The sequence below is a fragment of the Callospermophilus lateralis genome, chromosome 2, assembly GCF_048772815.1.
Source record: "Callospermophilus lateralis isolate mCalLat2 chromosome 2, mCalLat2.hap1, whole genome shotgun sequence".
Taxonomy (NCBI): domain Eukaryota; kingdom Metazoa; phylum Chordata; class Mammalia; order Rodentia; family Sciuridae; genus Callospermophilus; species Callospermophilus lateralis.
The window spans coordinates 163,870,758-163,890,759 of NC_135306.1; the positions used below are offsets into that span (position 1 = coordinate 163,870,758).

The following is a 20,002-nucleotide window of genomic DNA, read 5'->3' on the forward strand; positions in this document are numbered from 1 at the left end:
CACTCTTAGCTTCGTATTCCTCTCCTTGGGGACCACAAACACTTTTTTCTCTCAAGACCTGTCAGAGGCAGTGACTTACTCCCAAAGAGAGCCTGCGCGACTGGAGTCCCAGGATGGCCGCCTTGCCTCTTCCATCCACGGACGACCCCGTCCGCCTCTACCAGTCGGGGTCGGTCTTGGAACCCCTGCAGCCGCACTCGGCCCGGGCGGCGCTCTGCCAGCTGGGTACCCGGCTCGCGTCCCCATCTGGCGGTCGCAGCGCCGGCGGTGGCGGGATAGGGCGCGGGCGCGCGCGCGCGCGCGCGGGCGGGGCGCGCTCCCGGCAGGGACAGCCGCGGGGGAGGAGCGCCAGCCCGCCGCTCGCGCGCCCAACGGACCAGGCTGGGGCCGTGAGGTAACTGTTGCAGCCAGCGGGAGCTGGGAGGCGACACCGAGTCTCCAGTTCCGAGAGGTGCCCGAGGGAAAAGGAGGAGGCGGCCGCAGCGGTCCCGGAGAGAAGCTCCTGCTGCGCCTCTGCTCAGCCAGCATGTCGCGGACTCCGCCGCTCCAGAGCCCGCGCGGCGGGGACCCCGGGTGGCGGCGGCGGGCGCAGCCCTGACGTGTCTCGAGCCGGTGGTCGCCCCGAACGCGGGGGACCGGGGTCCTGGAGCGCGAGTGGCCGCTGCGGTCCGAGCGGGGTGCGCTGAGCCCTGCGGCTCCCTGCGGTCCCGGCCATGAGGAGGGACGAGCGGGACGCCAAAGCCATGAGGTACCCGCAGTCGCCGGACGGGGCCGGCTCGCCCCTCGAGAGTCTGAGGAACGGCTACGTGAAGAGCTGCGTGAGCCCGCTGCGGCAGGACCCTCCGCGCGGCTTCTTCTTTCACCTCTGCCGCTTCTGCAACGTGGAGCCACCGCCGGCCTATCCCCCGCAGCTGCGGCGCGGCTCCCCCTTCTCCCCGGCGCGCCTCTCGCTGGGCGCCCTGGCCGCCTTTGTCTTCGCCCTGCTGCTCGGCGCGGGGCCCGGGAGCTGGGCTGCCGGGGCCGCCCGGCTGCGGACGCTGCTGAGCGTGTGCTCGCACAGCCTCAGCCCCCTCTTCAGCATCGCCTGTGCCTTCTTCTTCCTCACCTGCTTCCTGACGCGGACCCAGCGGGGGCCCGGCCCCGGCCGGAGCGGCGGCTCCTGGTGGCTGCTGGCGCTGCCCGCCTGCTGCTACCTGGGGGACTTCTTGGTGTGGCAGTGGTGGTCTTGGTCTGGGGGGGACGCGGCCGCGGCCCCGCACACGCCCCCGGCGGCGGCGGGCAGGTTGTTGTTGGTGCTGAGCTGCGTGGGGCTGCTGACGCTCGCGCACCCGGTGCGGCTCGGGCACAGCATCCTGGTGCTGCTCGTCGCCAGCTTGGTCTGGTGGGTCTCCTTCGCCAGCCTCGGGGCGCTGCCCACTGCCCTCAGGCCGCTGCTCTCCTGCCTGGTGGGGGCCGTCGGATGCCTGCTGGCCCTGGGCTTGGATCACTTCTTTCACCTCAGGGAAGCCGCGCCTCACCCCCGGGTGCCCAGCACCCTGGAAGAAAAAGTGCCTGTGATCAGACCCCGGAGGAGGTCCAGCTGCGCGTCGCTAGGAGAAACGGCCGCCGGTCACTATGGCAGTGGCAAAATGTTCAGGAGACCTTCGTTGCCTTGTATTTCCAGAGAGCAGGTAGGTGTACAGAAAGCCGGGCTCGGTGCCCGTGGGCTGGCTGCTGCACGGCGCGCTGACCTGGGGGGAAACAAAGGCGAGGGGATCATGTTTTGTTCTGGAAAGGTTTCTTCGAATACAGAAAACTTTTTAGAAACACAGAAGCAAGTACGTCTTCTCTTGCAGTAGGAATGGGACAGCTGTTCATATTGCAGTTGTTGAAGACTTTGTGCAGTAAGGCGGATTATGTGTGATTTGATAGATTCACTACTCCACTTTGGGCGTACTTTGATGTCGGTCTCTTTGGTGCCATTTATCTGTTGCTGTTAACAATGATGATAATCCGCGCGAAAACAACATTCTGCCTTTAAATGAGACAACCTATCTGAATTTTATTTTTCATTTATTTATTTTTTTAAAATATATTTATTTTATTTCTTGGTTTTAGGTGGACACAATATCTTTATTTTACATTTATGTGGTGCTGAGGATTGAACCCAGTGCCTCATGCATGCTAGGCAAGCACTCTACCACTGCGCCACAACCCCAGCCCCTATCTGATTTTTAAACGGGATTTTGTTATTGTTGATAATAACGAGAGGAGTCATCGATCTTGTAATTAAAAGAACAGAAATGAGCTTTAGAACTGAGACTTTTTTAGATGAAAAAGAGGAATGTGGGCAAATGCAAAATTATACAGACGAACTCATGGTAATGTGTATTTGTTGCATAATTAGGGGAATGTTTTAACAATTTAACCTTTAAACCTGGTAATGTCTGGAAAGATGCCAGCACATTTCCATTTTTTTTTTCTTGTAGGCTTTTATAGTTTTGATTTTTAAGAGAATCAAAATCATCAGGGACTGAGCATATCTTTATATAGCATTGAGATCTCTATTTGGTGTACATAACCAGGAAACTTAGTAGAACAGCTGTTCACTGAGCATTTACTAAGTCAAAGTGCCTTACATATGTTGTCTCAAAGCCTCTCAAGGACTCTGTTTGGTAGGTGACATTAACCTCAGTTTAGAAATGAGCCAATTGAGGTTTATTGAGGTGACCCAACTTCACAGGTCTAGAAAGCGTTGGTGTTAGGATTTGATTAGATTTTTTTAGTGCTGTGTTCTGTGCAACTTAACTGGTAAGTGCAGAGGTTTTAAGTAGGAGTATATATCATTAGTTTTCAGACTTAATTTTGATTAGTGATATCTTTAACCTAGCATATTGGAAACAAAATTTTCTTGTCCTTACTACATCTGAGATACTTTGTTTCTTTTCTTTCTCCTGTCATGTGTACTCTTCAAGATAATCTACAAGATAACCATGTTGATTTTATGACATGTTAAACACTGACCTGTGGTGTTCCAGTGAGACAACACTTTGCTTTTTTGTTATGGCTTTAGAAGCCACTCTTATGGTCTGTAATTTTTGGTTAAATGCTTGAAAATAATGTTACGCGTTTTGTTTTCTATTTTACTCCCAATGATAATAGACATTGCTTAGAAAATGTGTATCACAAGAAAAGTTGTTTTAAGAGGATTCATTGTACAGCAAAGTAGTATCCATTATTTTCATAGAATGGAATAACTTTTGACTTTTAATTACAAGGGAATTTCTTTTAGCACAGTTTCATAACATTTGTAGACAATTTTGCTGAACTTAACAACATTATAGTTTAATATATTTTCATTGCAACTTGATGGGTGTAGTAAACTTCTAATCCTGTTAATCCAGTGGGGTGCTCTTTCCCTCATAGCAACTTTTATCAGCCTTTGACTAGGTGCACTGCTATGCTAGGTAGTTTCATTTTTTTTAATTTGTATTAGAGGAAAATACAATTTGTGTTTCTGAAAAGGGCATATTTTCTTGGTGCACAAAATCCTTATTAACTGAGTAGAAAAATTTGGAGAGTCTTAAAATATTTGTTATTAGTTCAGGGGTTTGTACGTGGTTGCTTAATGTTTAGGTCAGAAATTGATACTATATGGGTGTTTCTAGAAAAGAATATTTTAACCTAGTAGAGATTGTAATAACAAGAATTTTTATTTATGCTGTTCTTGAAGTTTAATAGGATTTGTGTGTGTGTGTGTGTGTGTGTGTGTATGCTTCACATATATATTATGATAAGGAATTTAAGAGGAAACCAGTACTTTTATGGAAGTAAAAGATCAAGAGATTTTGTAATTTTCAATATGTTGTATATGACAATTGTAAAAATACTTTATTGTTTCAGAGGTGAAGAAAGAAGAAAAGTATTTGAGTGGAACCTGACATAGGGGAAAATGTTCTGGACTCTTAGGCAGAGGATTGAGGACTGAGGACCCTTAGGCAGAGGATTGAGCAAAATCTTACTCGCCTGTTTAACCTTTAAATTTCAGTAAACCTTTCTGAGTTTCAGAGATCCTATAAAGCCAGGGGAATACCAGTAGATGAATTTTATAATACTTTCTTAGCCTAAAATTATTTGTGTTCAGTTAGTAAATACTTCTGGTAAAGATTAAATAAGAGTATAAAAGACCACAGATTAGTAATTTTTGAAGTTTTATTTTTCATATTGAATATTGATATTGCTAACCTATATTTTTTAAGCTTGGAAAAAAATAAATATTGTGTGTTTTTTGGAAAGAGAGAACTTTAAAAAAAAGCATATGTGTATTCATTTTTTTGATAACAAAATCATTATACTTTCATTTCCTTAAGAATTCAAATGTTTTTATTAACATCTTAGAAACCACTTGAAAATGCATATTAATATAAATGTTTTTAATTGGGTAAGAATGGATTTAAAGTATTTTTTAATTTTGGGATGTTAAGTACTGTGTTGAAAAATAATGGCACATATTTGTAAAACATTTGACTTAATGCATAATAGTTGGTTTAAATATTATACACGTCACTTTTTAACTAAGTTTTTTTTATCAAAGTATTAAGAGATTTAAAAATTTAAATCTAAGTACTGCTGACTGTGTTCTGCTTTGGTGGGTTAATAGAAAGAAGCACTGAGTTTGTAATCTGTCTGCCAGGAGTCAACTGAAACTAAGAAGAAGTTGTTAAAGAATCAGTTGTCTAATGAAAGCTTTGATCAGAACTAACAAATACATTTTCATTGTATATTCTACAATGTAGTTTTCAGCTTTTCAACAAGACCATTTTGTGTGGTTAGGTAAATATGGGGTTTTGAAAGACAAGTTGGTATGTGAGATACTTTTCTATACCTAAAATGGCAAGTGCTTTTTAAATGGTTTGGTAAATATTTTAAAATTCTGTGGTCTTAATGCCCATAAATACTATTTAAAGTGTTAATTTTATTTGGAAAAAAGTGTACATATGTAGTGTGAAGACTTAAAATGAGAGGGATTTTAAAGTATACATGATTATTTAACCCCTCTAAGGAATTTGCAGTTCCCCACTGTGAATTAATTTATTTATCCATTCCTTCCTTCCTTCCTTCCTTCCTTCCTTCCTTCCTTCCTTCCTTCCTTCCTGCATTGGGAATTGAACCTAGGGACTCAAACATTCAAAGCAAGCTATGTAACACTTAGCTATATTTTCAGCCCTTTTTGAATATTATTTTGGGGCAGGATCTGGCTAAATTGCCCAGACTGACTTTACATTTGTCATCCTCTTTTCTCTGCTTCCTGAGTAGTTGGGATTACAGGTGTGTGCCATCATGTTTGGCTCTCACTTTGAATTTTTAAAATAATATTGTAGTATTTTTGAAATGATTTTATGGCTTCAATGATGAGTGTTTCATTATAATTTATGTTAATATTTTGTAGATAAATATAATATTTTGTAGATAAATAAAATATGCTGGTTACATAATAATTTTATACCCTATTTTATCATTATGTATTCTGCATCAAAAACACAAATTTGATTAAGTCAGTTGCCCCATTTTAAGAATGCTTCATGGCTTTTCATTGTTCAGGAGATAAAGTTCATGCCCTTGACCATTGCTTGCAAAGGCCTTCATAACCTGATTTTAGCCTTTTTGGTTTTGTGTTTTACAAAGCATTTTAGAACTTGTAAATTGTCCTGACCCTTTCTTCTATTCTTGGTTCTTTTTCTTTTGGTTTTACCATTCCAACAAGTTGAAATCTCTAAGGCACAAATAAGATTCAGATATCTTTAGATAGTTAACTGACACTGAAATTAATATGAAATTGGAGCACAAAAACTTCATTATAGCAGAATTGGCCACACTTGAGAATAAAAGTTGACAGATTATGAGAAGCAATGTTGATGTGTGATAGAATTTTTTAATTAGATGAGATAGTAACATTTCTGTAATTTATGTTTTCATACACTGAGTGAACGGCAGTCATAAGTAAAACTGGAAAGTTTTCATGGACTTGTTTTCATGATCCTCAGGCACTGTCTTCCACAGTGGCAGGTTCTTATTCTCTTTTCACTTCCCATTTTAATTACCAGGTCAGCCTATTTTTCTAACACGCTCTCCTGCCTTTTCATACCCCATCCAAAGCAGGAAGAATCTATACTTGCTGAAAAGCTTATTTTATTGTAAATGTTTGTATAGAAGATATTGGGAGATTTACAATTTAATTGAAATCTACTTATTATATAAAAACGAAAGGAATTGAACTCTAGAGAATAAAAATTTTGGCTAAGGTTTATGCTATGAGATATTGTGAAAACAAGTCCTAGAACCTAGATCTTGACTTCCAGTCTACCTATATTTTCCATAAAGAGCATTTGTACATGCAGTCATAATTTTCAAGATTGTACTTAATTTCTCAAGGTGTGTCCAATTATGTAATAAAAGGCAATATCCTTGATTAAAGGAGGTGGGAGGAGTAAAGGGAGAGAGCAGGGAAAGTGTTTGGAGGGACTTGAAATCACATAATTCATAATAATGACCTTGAAGATAGATGGGTTCTTTTGGGTGACTTTTTAGGATTGTAGCTAGTCTCAAACTCAAGTGGTATCAGGGACTAGTCGTATAACATACATATATATATATATATTTTTTTTTTTTTTAAGGAAGAAAGGGAGAGTTAAAAAAAAGAAGAATAGAAGTGAATTGACTGTTATCTGCTTTGTGTAAAGGCATTGTTCTGTTTAAACAAAAGAATCTGAACAACTGTGTTAGCCAAACAAAATTTTAGGAGATTTGGGTTCTGTCTGTAGGTAGTTCCTGATAATTTGTAACATTGAGTTGGTGTTCATCTTGTTAATTACCAGTGGATCCCTGCTTATTTAGATGGTCATTAGAAGCCTGTTCTTGGAACTTGGGACAGAGGAATGTATATCTGAGTGGGTTTTATTTTTTATTTTTTTATGACTTAGAACTTTCTCTCCAGCATTGAGGTTTCTTATCTTTAAAGATTTTTCTCCTTCATCAGTTATATTATTATTATTATTATTATTATTATTATTATTATTATTATTATTATTTTGGCTACTGCTTCCTCCTTTACATACAACTTGCATTTAGCAGATTTTCAATTTATTTGTTACAATTTAAATTTTTAATGAGAAATATCATGTGTAAAAGACTGTACACACATATTTTTATATGGTTTAAGAAAAAATAAAGTAAAATATGAAAATAAAATAACACACTACTAGTTTGCCTCCTGTTCTGTCTACCTCTCTTTAATCCTTTTCTGCCCTAGAGATTGCTTTCTCCTGAGGTAGGGGGTTCCCCCTGCACCCTCTGCCATTTATTCCCTTGCTTACTTTTATATTATTATAGCACTTCATGACTGTTGCTAATAATGTTTTTATTGTGTCTGTTTGAGTTTTATGTAAACAGAATCCTACTGTATGCATTCTTCTGTAACTTTTTTTTCTTGACAGTTTCTGAAATTCATCCAAGTTGATGTGGATAGTTGTGGTTCATTTATTCAATGCATACTATACTTCATTATGAATCCATTTCACTGTTTATGGACCTTTAGGTGTTTTTCAGTTGTTTGGTATTATATATCAAGCTACTATGAAAATTCTTGTAAATGTCTCCTGATGTATATGGGTGTGTAGAAGTAGAATTGTTGGTTGTGAGGTGTGCTCATATTAAACTCTTACTGTATATGGCAGACAGAATAATGGTACCCCAAAGATGTTCATGTTCTAATCCCTTCAGTATTTGAATATGTTACTTCACATATTAAAAGGGGCTTTGCAGATGGGATTTAATGATTTTAAGATGGTGAGATCATCCAGGATTATCTGAGTGAGCGCAGGGTAATCACAAACATCCTTTAAAAGTGGAAAAGAGAGGCAGAAGAGGTCCTGACGGAGATGGGATAATGGAAGCAGGTTTGGAGCAATGCAATGTGAGGAGGAGTCACTTAGCCTGTCTTTGCTAGCTTTGATATTGTAAGGTGACCATAAGCCATAAATAATGTTTGTATGCATGTATATTTTAAACTGTGGTAAAATGTAAATTTTATAAATTTACTATCAACCATTTTTAGGTGTATAGTTCAGTGATAATAAGTACATTGCGTTGGTATATAATCATCACCACCATCCATTTCCAGAACTTTTTTCATCTTCCCAGACTGAAACTTTATACCCACTAAAGGTTAATTCTCCATTTCTTCCTTATCCCTGCTCTAGCAACCACCATTTTACTCTATGAATTTCACTGGTCTAGGAACTTAATATAAATGAAATCAAATAATATTTGTCTTTTAGTGACTAGCTTATTTCACTTAGCATAATGTTTTTGAGGCTTTTGTATGTTGTAGCATGTCTCAAAATTTCCTTCATACTCTTGAAAATATTCTATTGTAAGTATATACTATATTTTCTTTATTTCAGTTTGTTCATGTATACTTGGATTGCTTCCACTTTTTGGCTGTTGTGAAAAGTATGCTGTTATAAACATGAGTGTTTGAGTTCTTGCCTTCAGTTCTTTAGGGTATATATCCAGAAATGGAATTATTGAAAAAAATTATGGTAATTCTATTTTGAATATTTTGAGGAAACACCATACTCTTTCCTATAAATGGCTGCTTTATTTTATAACCTCACCAGCAGTGTACAAGGCTTCATTTTCCACGTCAGCATTTGCTATTATTTATTTTTTATTGTAGCCATCTACTGAGTGTGAAATGATATCTCATTGTGGTTTTAATTTGCATTTCCATAAGGATTAGTGATATTGAATACCTTTTCTTGTGTTTGGCCATTTGCATGTCTTCTTTGGAGAAAGTCTATTCAAGTCCTTTTGCCCATTTTTAAATTGAGTTTGTTTTCTTCACTGTTGATTTGTAGGTGTTCTTTATTATGGATATTAACTCCTTATTAGATATGATTTGTAAATGTTTCTTCTATTACATGGTTGTCCTTCACTCTATCGATAGTGTTTTTTGATATACAAAAGGTTTAATTTTGATGAAGTTTATCTATTTTTTTTTGTTGGTTATGTTTTTGGTGTCAAAGAAATCATTGCCAAATTCAGTGTTATGAAATTTTCTCCTTATGTTCTAAGAGTTTCATAAATGTTTGAGCTCCTATATTTAGGACTTTGGTCCATTTTGAGTTGATTTTTGTATATGGTATAAGGAAATGGTCCAATTGATTTTTTTTACTTGTGTATATCCAGCTTTTCTAAAACCATTTGTTGACTTCTCTATTGGAAATAAATTAATCACATTATGTGAGAGTTTATTTTCTGGGCTCTCTGTTTTATTCCATTGATCTTTTCTTATTTTTTGATGGTACTGGGGATTGAACCTAAGACCTTGCACATACTAGGCAAGGACTCCACCACTCTTTTACATCCCCGGCTCTTCCTTGGTCTTTATGTCTGTTTTTAGGTCAATATTGGACTGTTTTGAGTATTGTAATTTTATAGTAAGTTTTGTAACCAGGAAATTGAATATCTCACACTTTGTTCTTTTTCAAAATTGCTTTGGCTCTTTAGGGGGTCTTTTGAGATTCCACATGAATTTTAGAATGGAGTGTTCTGTTTCTGAAGAAAAAAGTCATTGGAGTTCATTTTTAGTATTATTGTAGTAAAAAGCACATAACTATTTATTGTCTCAACCATATTTATTTATTTATTTATTTATTTACCACATTGTGTTTATTTGCCTTGAGATACTGATTAAAGCTTCTATGAAATCATCACCCTTAGCAAGATACTTAAAAACAGTACATCCAGAATACCAAGTGAACCTTTGCAATTGGTAAAAGCATACTAAAAGTTACTTGCCAATACAGTTATGCTGTCCTCCTCCCCATACCTTGTTTAAAGATCCCTGTGTTTTAGGAGGTAGTTGCTATGTTGGCCACTCAACTATCACATTGAAATAAGCTGAACTAAAAAACATACCTTTAAATCACAGTCACACAATTTTAGAAATTATAACAAGGTTACTTGTTCTAACAATATGTAAAGCAATTAGTTTAAAAATATAGTTTATTCCATCCTTACATTTAAAAAAAGTCTTTTTTTTTCTCTTTAGATATACATGATAGTAGAGTGTATTTTGACATAGTATACATACATGGAGTATAACTTATTCTAATTAGGATCCCATTCTTGTGGTTGTACATGATGTGGAATTTCACTGGTCATGCATTCATATATGAACATAGGAAAGTTATGTTTGATTCATTCTACAGTCTTGCTTATTCCCATCCCCACTTCTTTTCCTTCTTTTTCCTTTGTCTAATCCAATGAATTCTGTTCTTCCCTCCCTCACTCTTATTATATGGTCTTAATGTTTTAAAATGTAAAGTTCAGTAGTGTAAGAATATTCACATTGTTGTGAAGTAGATCTCTACAATTTTTAATCTTGTGGAACTAAAACCATATCTAGTAAACAGCTTCTTTCTTCCCCCTTCCTATAGCTTTAGTAACCACCATTCTACTTCTGTTTCTATGAATTTGACTACTTAAAGTAGTCATGTAAGTGGAATTATACATAGTCATCGTTGAATTTTGATAGGGATTATATCCAGTTCATAGATTGTCATCTTAATGATGGTAAGTCTTCACAATGATGAACATGGAATGTCTTACTATTTGTTTTTGTCTTCATTTCTTCCAGCAACATTTTGTAATTTCAGTATACAAGTCTTTTAGGTTAAATTTGTTCCTAAATATTTTATCCTTTTTGGTGATATTGTAAATGGAACTTAATTTCCTTTTTGGATTGTTTATTGTTATCGTATAAAACCTAACTAATTTATAGGTGTTGATTTTGCACTCTGAAACATTACCAAATTTGTTTAGTCTAGTAGTTTTTTGTGTGAAAATCTTTGGGGTGTTCAACTTGAGATCCAAACTAATGCTGCATATGTAGACTAAGAAACATCAGGTGAAATTCTTTCTCTAGAAAGAGGGCAAACTAAAACTATTTCAGACTAGCAAAAATTGAGAGTTTTTATCACCAAAAGTAAATACTTAGGCAGAAGGAAGAACTGGGATCAAGAAGGGAGGCCAATGATAAATATATAGGTAAAACAAGCAAACATTGATGTTCTGAAACATTAGCAATGCCCAATTTGCAAGGGGATACAGGCTAGAATTAAAATGCCAGAACACAGTAGTTTCACTAGATGGAAAAATTAGAATAGTATGCTTAGAAGATATTGTTCAAGAGGAGGGTGAAGAGTCTGACTTTAGGTCTTGTTATATATTTCGATATCTAGTGCAACTGCTGAAAGGATAGATATTGAGTGGAAGAAAGGAATGAGAGATAAAAGAGGAACAAACAATATAACGGGGAAAAGGGAGTGGTGGTGGAGAAAATTACAAGGAAGACAAATATAGAATGCATATAAAAAGATGATGAAAACAAATACAAATACTGTATATTACTAATCATAATAAACATTGAGGGCAAGCTGGAGTTAAAAATAAGAGAGGTTATCTACTTGGGTTAAAGTATTTGTCCATGTACTCTTTACAAGCATAAGGATATATAAAAATAGCAAATTAAAGAATGGAAAAAGGATACAAAACACATTCTTTAAGAAAATTGTATAAAATATTAACACCAAACTAGGAAAACCCTTTATTAGAGAAAAAGTGTATCATTATATAATTATAAAAGATTTATCTCACCAAGAAGACAAAATTCTAAGTTTGTAAGTATTTAATGACATATATATCTGTGTTGATACACATGCATGCATGCACACACAAATAATCAGCTGTTTCCAAATTCACCTACAATTGAAAGTGTTCCTTGTGGGTACTATTTACATCTGTAGTTCATTCTCAACATATAATATACAGTAGTTCCCTCTCATCTGTAGTTTTGCTTTCCACAGTATCAGTTACCCATGGTCAACTGTGTTCCAGAAATATTAAAATGGCAAACATTGAATAAACAGTTCATAGGCTTTAAATTGCACAACGCTCTGCCTAATATTATGAAATCTTTTTAAAAATATTTTTTCTTAGTTGCAGTTGGACACAATACCTTCATTTTATTTGTTTTTATACAGTGCTGAGGATCAAACCCATATGCCTTGCATGTGCTATGCAAGTGCTCTACTGATAAGCCACAACCCTAGCCCTGAAATCTTATAATATTCATTCTATTCAAGATGTGAGTTATCCCTCTATATATACTACCCTCCTGTTAGTCACTTGGTACATGTCTTGACTATGAGATTGACTGATGTGGTATCCCGAGGGGTACTTGTAGTCAAGTAACTTTTAAATAGTATCCTAATGCTGCAGTATAGTAATTTGTGTTTTCCAGTTCATTTCATCTCATCATGTAGGCTTTGTACCACAAGATAGGAGAATATAGTATATTAAGGTATTTTGGGAGACAGAGACTTTATTCACATAACTTTTATTAAAGTAAAATTATTCTGTTTTAAATTATTATTGAGAAGTCTCTTATTGTGCTTAATTTATAAATTAAGTTTTGTCATAGATATGAATAGGAAAAAACAGTATAAGTAGGATAGGGTACAATATATAGTACTTGCCACAGTTTCAGTCAGACACTGGGGTCTTGGAATATTTCCCCTGAGAACAGGGTATACTTGATTTATATTGTCTTAATTACTTTCACAATTAATGAGTCCCTGTTTTGAGCATTGCAGTGTTCTAGGTCCTGTGGGGAAAATAAAAAGATGAATAAGACAGTTTTGTCTTTAGGGAGTTTATATCTAGTTGAAAAAGATGTAAACTAGCTCACTACAAGACAAAATTGCATTCATGCTGTATTTCCACTCTGAGTACTTTATAGCAGAATGCAAAAGACCATTATTTTTTAATCGGATAGTATTAGCAGTCCTCTTCTAAAATTAAAGGAAGCATTCGAAGGATACATGTATAACTTAAGTAGAAACAGCCATTTGGATTGATAAACCATCTGTAGGTTAAAAAAAAAAAGTTAATGACACTGTCACAGAAATCAGAATGGAGAGCTGCGAGTGTAGAATCGATGTAGAAATGTTTCCAGAAAAGAAACTGGAAGGTTGTTTGAAAGGAATGTGTGGAAGATCTTGTATGCCATCTGAAAATTTTGGATTTATTTTATATTTAATGGAAAATGTTAGATATGATTTTCCAGAGAATAGAGACATTTTTCTTATTTTAGGGAAATTTGTAACAATATGAAGAGTTGATGAGAGAATCAAATGACTGGGGGCAGGGAGGCTATTATAATCATTCATGTGAGAGACCCAGAACAGTCACTCTGGTGTCTAGAAAGAGGTCTGAAGATGTTTCAGGTCTAGGTAGGTGTCTGAAAGATTAGTGGTGCCATTAGCTAATGTAAGGATCATGGTAAAAGGAGGTGGTTTAGGAGAAATGACAAAGACCTTGGTTTTATTGATTAAGCATGTTCTCACATATTTTTGCTTAGTATCTCTAAGTGGGATATAAATTCCTTAGGTGTAAGGATCAAACACTATTTTTCATTTCTCATATAAATTTAGGAGTTCACCATGGATATCTATTATTATTTTTATTGTAATATTTCTTAATGTTTCCATTTTAAACTTGAGTGCAGCAAAGAACTTTGGTGGAGATGATTCCCAATTTCTTTCTCTCTTTGTATTCTCAGTACCAATAAACAGTGTTTCACAATGGTGAAACCAGATTGCTAATGTTTAAATGGCATTTCTGTCACTTATAGAATATTGGGCAAGTTGTTAAACTTCTCTGTGCTTGTTTCCCTGTGTTAAGATTGGGGATGACATCTCATGTTAGTAGATAGATGTGATAATGACATGTCACTGTGAAGGTAAAACAAATTAATAATTTAAGTTCTTGGAATAGTGCTCTCAACTAGTTAGTTGTTGTTGCTATTATTAATAGTTGAAATTTTCATCTTCAAATTACTCAGCAACTTAAGCAAAATTACTCTAAAATCAATGGTAATGTTAATTGAAGTGTATATCTTTTTATTATCCTGATACTTCTCTTGGAAAGTATTAAATAAAAAGACAAATTCCTTCCATAAGGGATTATATGAAGGAAATTCTTGTAGCAGTTATATTTAGGATAAAATAGAAAAAATACAAGAGGTCATTTCAGAAGGGATTAAAATTTTTGAAGTTTCACAGTTAAATGTTAAGAACCTTTGACTGGGTACAATGGTGCATGCTGTAATCCCAGTGGTTTGGGAGGCTGAAGCAGGAGGATCGCAAGTTCAAAGTTAGCCTCAGCAATTTAACAAGGCTCTAAACAACTTAGTGAGACCATGTCTCAAAATAAAAAAATAAAAAGGGTTGAGGACATCACTCAGTGGTTAAGTACCCCTGGGTTCAATTCCTGGTACAAAAAAAAAAAAAAAAAAAATTAAGAAACTTGGTCTTTCAGAAGAGGAGTTTGTCAACTACTATAATCATAATTTGCTGCCCCATTAGTTGTTTTGTTCCAATTTTTCACTTTGGAGTTGGATGTGTACTTAAAGAAATGTAAAAATAAATATGAATGTGATTTTTTACTATTACATGTGGAAGTATTTCTTTAGGAGAAAGCATTTACATATTCAGTAGTACCCAGAATATTTATCATTATGTAAGTCTTTTTTTCTGTCTGTTTTTTTTTGTTGTAAAAATAAGCATATACAGAAGCAGCTGTACTTATAGATAAGTACCTGTAATGTTTCCTTCTCAGTTCAAACTTTAAGCATGTTTATGATAGCTCTGCAGCCTCATCCCAGGAATGGTAAGAGGGAGGAGACAATAGATAAAGAAACAGAGGAAGAGAAATAGTATGCAAAAAGTGGCTCATCTAGACCTCCTCTCATTCCAGTCAATATTAGTCACCTTACTTTAGTATTTCTTCAATTTAATGCTTTGTTCCACTTTTTCAGATAAAGTACCTGAAGAGCTTCTACCACTTAATGATAATGGTTTAAAACAGACCATGTGAATAGAAATGAAATTTTACAAATAAATGGGGAAGTAGTCTTCTGTTAGGGCAAAATGCATACACACTAGAAAACAGCAATATTTATCATTATGTAAGTTGTTTGTTTTTATTGCAAAAATAAGCAATATATAACTTAGCACTGTGGTGCTTGCATGTAGTCCCAGTTACTTGGGAGGCTGAGGCTGAAGGATCTCTTGGGCTCAGGAGTTTAAGGTCAGTTAGCCTGGGTAACATACTGAGACTCCCAACTTAAAAAAACAAAAAAATGGCATGGTAAAAAGAAAAGCACCAAGGAAATATGAGGCTGTGAAGAATCATATAAGTATACTATCCTACGACCATACTACCTTCAGGAGTTTAATATAAGATACAAGTAAAGATTTTATTTTAGAGAAAAGGACAATAAATAGTGTGCTTGAGGGGTTTCAATAAATAATACCCATATTTTCTGCGTAGATTCTGGACAAACAGAAAAAGTGACTGATGAGAGATTAGAATATTCCCATTTATTCCAGGTAAAGCTGACATTGGAGGACATGGCCTATATATATACATATATATATATATATATATATATATATGTATGTGTATGTATGTATGTATATATATATATATATATATATATATATATATATGTATGTGTATGTATGTATGTATATATATATATATATATATATATATATATATATATATAAATAGTTTTGTTTTCTAATACTGAACCCTGGAGTTAAATAGACACACCTGATCACTGGCAGCAATGTCCTCCCTATTTGCTCAAAGAGCCTATCCATGGAGGAGCTAGCCAGTAGGCTTCTAAGAGTAAAAGCATGGGGTAAAGTTATGCTTCTGTAATTCTTTAGTCCAAACTTACCAACTAGGCAAACCACTATTTTCCTTCTATGAGAAAAATAGGCCAGAAGAGAGGCCAGAAGTATTTATGGGAAATTCCTTGTCATAGAAACCATAGGGTTGAGGGAAAGACATTGCCTCTCATTATGAAAATAGAAAAAAAAGTAACATACTTTTTACACAAGTATTTTGCTTGTTTTATGTTCTCTTTTTTCAAGTATAGCTTTTACTTAGTTACATGGGGTATACATATGTAATTTAAAAATTAAGCCTAGATCCATCCTTCCTTCTTTCCTTCCTTCTTTTTTTCCCCTTCTTGACAAAATTGAGTCACTTCCTCCTGTGTGCATTTATTGATGCCCTTAATGCTGTTTTGTATTTGTACTTATAGGTCTTTCTTAACTCTATATTTTATAATGTTCTTTAAATGCAGGGGTGGTATCTCATTTACTTTTGTATCTCTGGGGCTTGTCATATACCAAATAAATAGTGTATTGAATTGTATTATTGCATTAATTATCATTCTCTTAATCACTTTACATGGAATTTTTTTCCTAGATGCTACATGATGGTCATAATTCTGTCATTTTGTATATACCTATGTAATTCCTCCATGACTTGAGGAAGAGGATGCCTAAGGAATAATTTCTCAAAATCACAAAACCAGCAATAGTCTTCTTTAGCAGAGAAGCTTCCTTTAGATATATACCCAACTTTATAGGTGAAGCTTGGAAGAATGTTGCAAGTTGAGAGCAGGGAGACTAATGCAAGAGTCACCCCTTTAAAAAAAATGGAAGGAGTATAAAATGAGGATTTAAGATGAAATCATAGTGATGCAACAGCAGTATTAACAGTTTTGACATTACTTTGTCAGATATGGCTTATGAAAAAATGCTTAAGAATTGGTTAAAAAACTCCTAGGTGTTTGAATGTTTCTCAGTTAACAAGTGTTGATAGGACATTTTCAGTGCTTTGTACTTTTTATTTCTAGGGAAGAATTTTCATTGTTAATATAAATTTACTAATGTTTATAGTTCAAGGAGAAAGAAAATAGTAAATTATCAGTCATAATTAGCAAATTCTAGAAAAGTGATTATTTTAAACAAATACATTCTTGTCAAGTTTCTGACAGAAACAATTTTTTACAAGCTTTATCATTTTAAATAGATTTTTTGCTGTGCCTGTTTTTTCAAATTTACCCCATTTCTACTTAATGAGCAGATCTTGATGAAAATAATTTATTTCCTTGATAAATAAGTGTTGTTGTTTTCAGCAGTGTTATTTTGTCCATGATACAAGTGGCTTTAAAAATCTCTTTTCCATATGCTGAATGATGTGTCTTAAATTTTTTAAAATATATTTTTTAGTTGTTGATGGACCTTTATTTTATTTATTTATTTACATGTGTTGCTGAGAATCCAACTCAGTGCCTCACACATACTAGGCAAACACTCTACCACTGAGCCACAACCCCAGCCCTGTATTTTTAATTTTTACCTGCTCATTATGTACAAACTGTCTGTAGTCAGCTGGACAACAGGCATTCTGACTTCTCAGTACATTCAAGACTTGCTCTTCGCTGTTAGCTGTCATTTCTTACTATTATCAATCTTTGACCCTTTCTCAATTTGTTACTGATTGTTAGTGGTAATTCAAAAAGTTAGTTAACCAAGCTAATTAGAATTGGCTGTAAAAATAAGAGTGAAAAGTTCTGAGAGTCTTTCTCATGAATATAGTATAAAGTATAATTTGTAACATCTATTTTGACTGCACAGATACCGTTTTTACTTGTTTTGATATAGAAACCCTGGATAAAAGAGGTAATTAATAATATTGTGTCAACCCAAGCTGTTAAAATAGATGTTTTTCTTTCTTTTCTTAGTAAAGTATACCATATATACTGCAAAGTGAACAAATCATTCAATGAAACTTTACATATATATATATATATATATATATACCTATGTAATTATAACTCAAATAAAAACATAGAACCCTCATTGATTTCCTCATGTTCTCTCTCTAATCAGTTTTGCCTATTCTGAAACTTCATGGTTCTTGTATTACAAAGTATTATTATTATTTTTTTTAAATTTTTTCTTTCCCATTTATTCTTGCAGCATTCATTTAATGCCTAATATGAGTAAGAAACTAATAATTTGGAGATTAAAAGATGAATAAAAAATACCTTGCCATCAAAAAACTTGGGATCTAGTATAAGGAAAAAAAGTGCCAAATAGGAAGTATAAACAAAATACAGAGAAGTCAGCTTCATTGATGTGACCAAAATGTGTGACATAAACAACTTAAAGGAGGAAAGATTTATTTTGCGGTATGGTTTCAGTCTATGCTTTGGCCCTGAGGTGAGGGAGAACATCATGACAAAAGGGTGTGTGGATACATCTCAGCCCATGGCAGCTAGAAAGGAGTTGGGGGGTGGGGTGCTGGAGGTACATGTGCCCTTGGACATGCCTCCAGTGACCTACTTCCTCCAACCAGGCCCCACCTGCCTACAGTTTCTACCACTTCCTAGTAGTCTATTCAGTTATCAGTGGATTAATCCACTGATGAGGTTAGAGCCCTCGTGTTCAATAACTTCCTAAAAGCCCCACCTCTGGACATTGTGATATTGAGGACTAAGCGCTCAATATATTAAACTTGGGGAATAGTCTAAATCCAAACCATAGCAGTTAGTGAGGGCCCTGGCAGAAAATAGATGGCACGCTCAAATGGAAAGTATTGATTTAAGTATGAAGCGTTAAGGGAAACTAACATAGTATGATAAAGTATCTGTTGAGCAACAATGGGTAGCCATTACTGCCTTTAGATATACAAGGACAGAACGGGGAGTTGTTACCAGAGAGCAGCTCTATGGAGGTCCATTTCACAGAAACTGTGGCCTCTAGTAGAAGAACACTTCCAAACTGAGGTGATTTTACATGAGAGCTGGGGGAGTAAATACCCCAGGCAAATTCACTCCTAGTCTTTCATTTTCATGTTACTGTCTTGCATTGGCTGAACCCATCCAGAAGACAGAGGCCAAGGAGGAGCCGTTGATATGGGCAAAACCTCTTGGAGTGCAGAACAACTGAGAACAGTGGAGAATGGATCTTGAGGAGCAAATGAAATAAATGTAGTACAATTGGCTGGGTTTTTTTTTTTTTTTTTTGGTACTGGGGATTGAACCCTCAGGTGTTTAACCACTGAGCCACATCCTCAGCCCCTTTTTAATATTTTATTTCGAGACAGGGTCTTGCTGAGTTGCTTAGGGCCTCGCTAAGTTGCTAAGATTGGCTTTGAACTCATGATCCTACTGCGTCAGCCTTCAGAACCCCTGGGATTGCAGGTGTGTAGCACTGCACTTGGCTACAATTGGCTTTTTAAGGATATAAAAGATACCAATCTCTGTAGCAGTGAAGGAGGAACCTTTTAGAAAGAAAAGTTGAGGAGTATGTTAGCACTTGATAAATTCCCATGAAGTGATTTCATGGAAGTTACTTTTATGTGAACTTAGGGCTTTCTATAGCTATTATAAATGGCACAGGTCAATTATATAACTACAGTAAAACAACTATATTTGAGATTGAATTAAAAAATACTTCATACTTTATACAGAGAATAGATATACACAGTTGATATATAGTTAAGGGAAATCTACTAAGAAGGAAAAGACCTACAGTATTTTGTTAGAGGCAAAACACAAATCAGAAAGACTTAGGAAAAGAAAACCATGAATTAGTTTTAACACTCTGTCCGGATAAAGGCTAAACCAGAATAACAAGATATACACATACAGTGGCTAAAATACAGTTGATACGAAGGGGAAAGTAAAGACTGACTTATCTTTATACTTAAGTTATGCAATACTTTAACATCTGTTTAACTTAAAAATAAGCCAGTTTTATTTGTTCAAGTTTAAGAAATAATTTTTAAAATAAAAATACCCCAAATGCAAGCTTATTTGGTTAGTTATGTTGGTTCTTTTTGGTAACATGATGATTTTATTATTTTTGACTAAAATATCTTCTAAATATCCTTATTTTACAAATAGATATGAGAATAAATAAGTCAAATACTTTGAACAAAATTAAGATAGTACTCATTTAATGTGCTTCTTACTAAAATACAATGTGAATAAAATATATAAATATTGAAAAATATTTATATGGTT

At 35.8% G+C, this 20,002-nt stretch overlaps 1 protein-coding gene across 1 annotated transcript in view; it reads left to right on the top strand.

The window, feature by feature from the left end:
* Positions 1–413: 413 nt before the first annotated feature.
* Pde3b (phosphodiesterase 3B) overlaps positions 414–20,002 on the top strand; it is a 182,360-nt gene continuing 162,771 nt past the window's right edge. Inside the window, exon 1 of the mRNA XM_076846918.2 lies at positions 414–1,670. Within this exon, the coding sequence (XP_076703033.2) occupies positions 714–1,670 (957 nt within the window). The 5' untranslated portion in view covers positions 414–713. The remainder of the gene's footprint in view (positions 1,671–20,002) is intronic.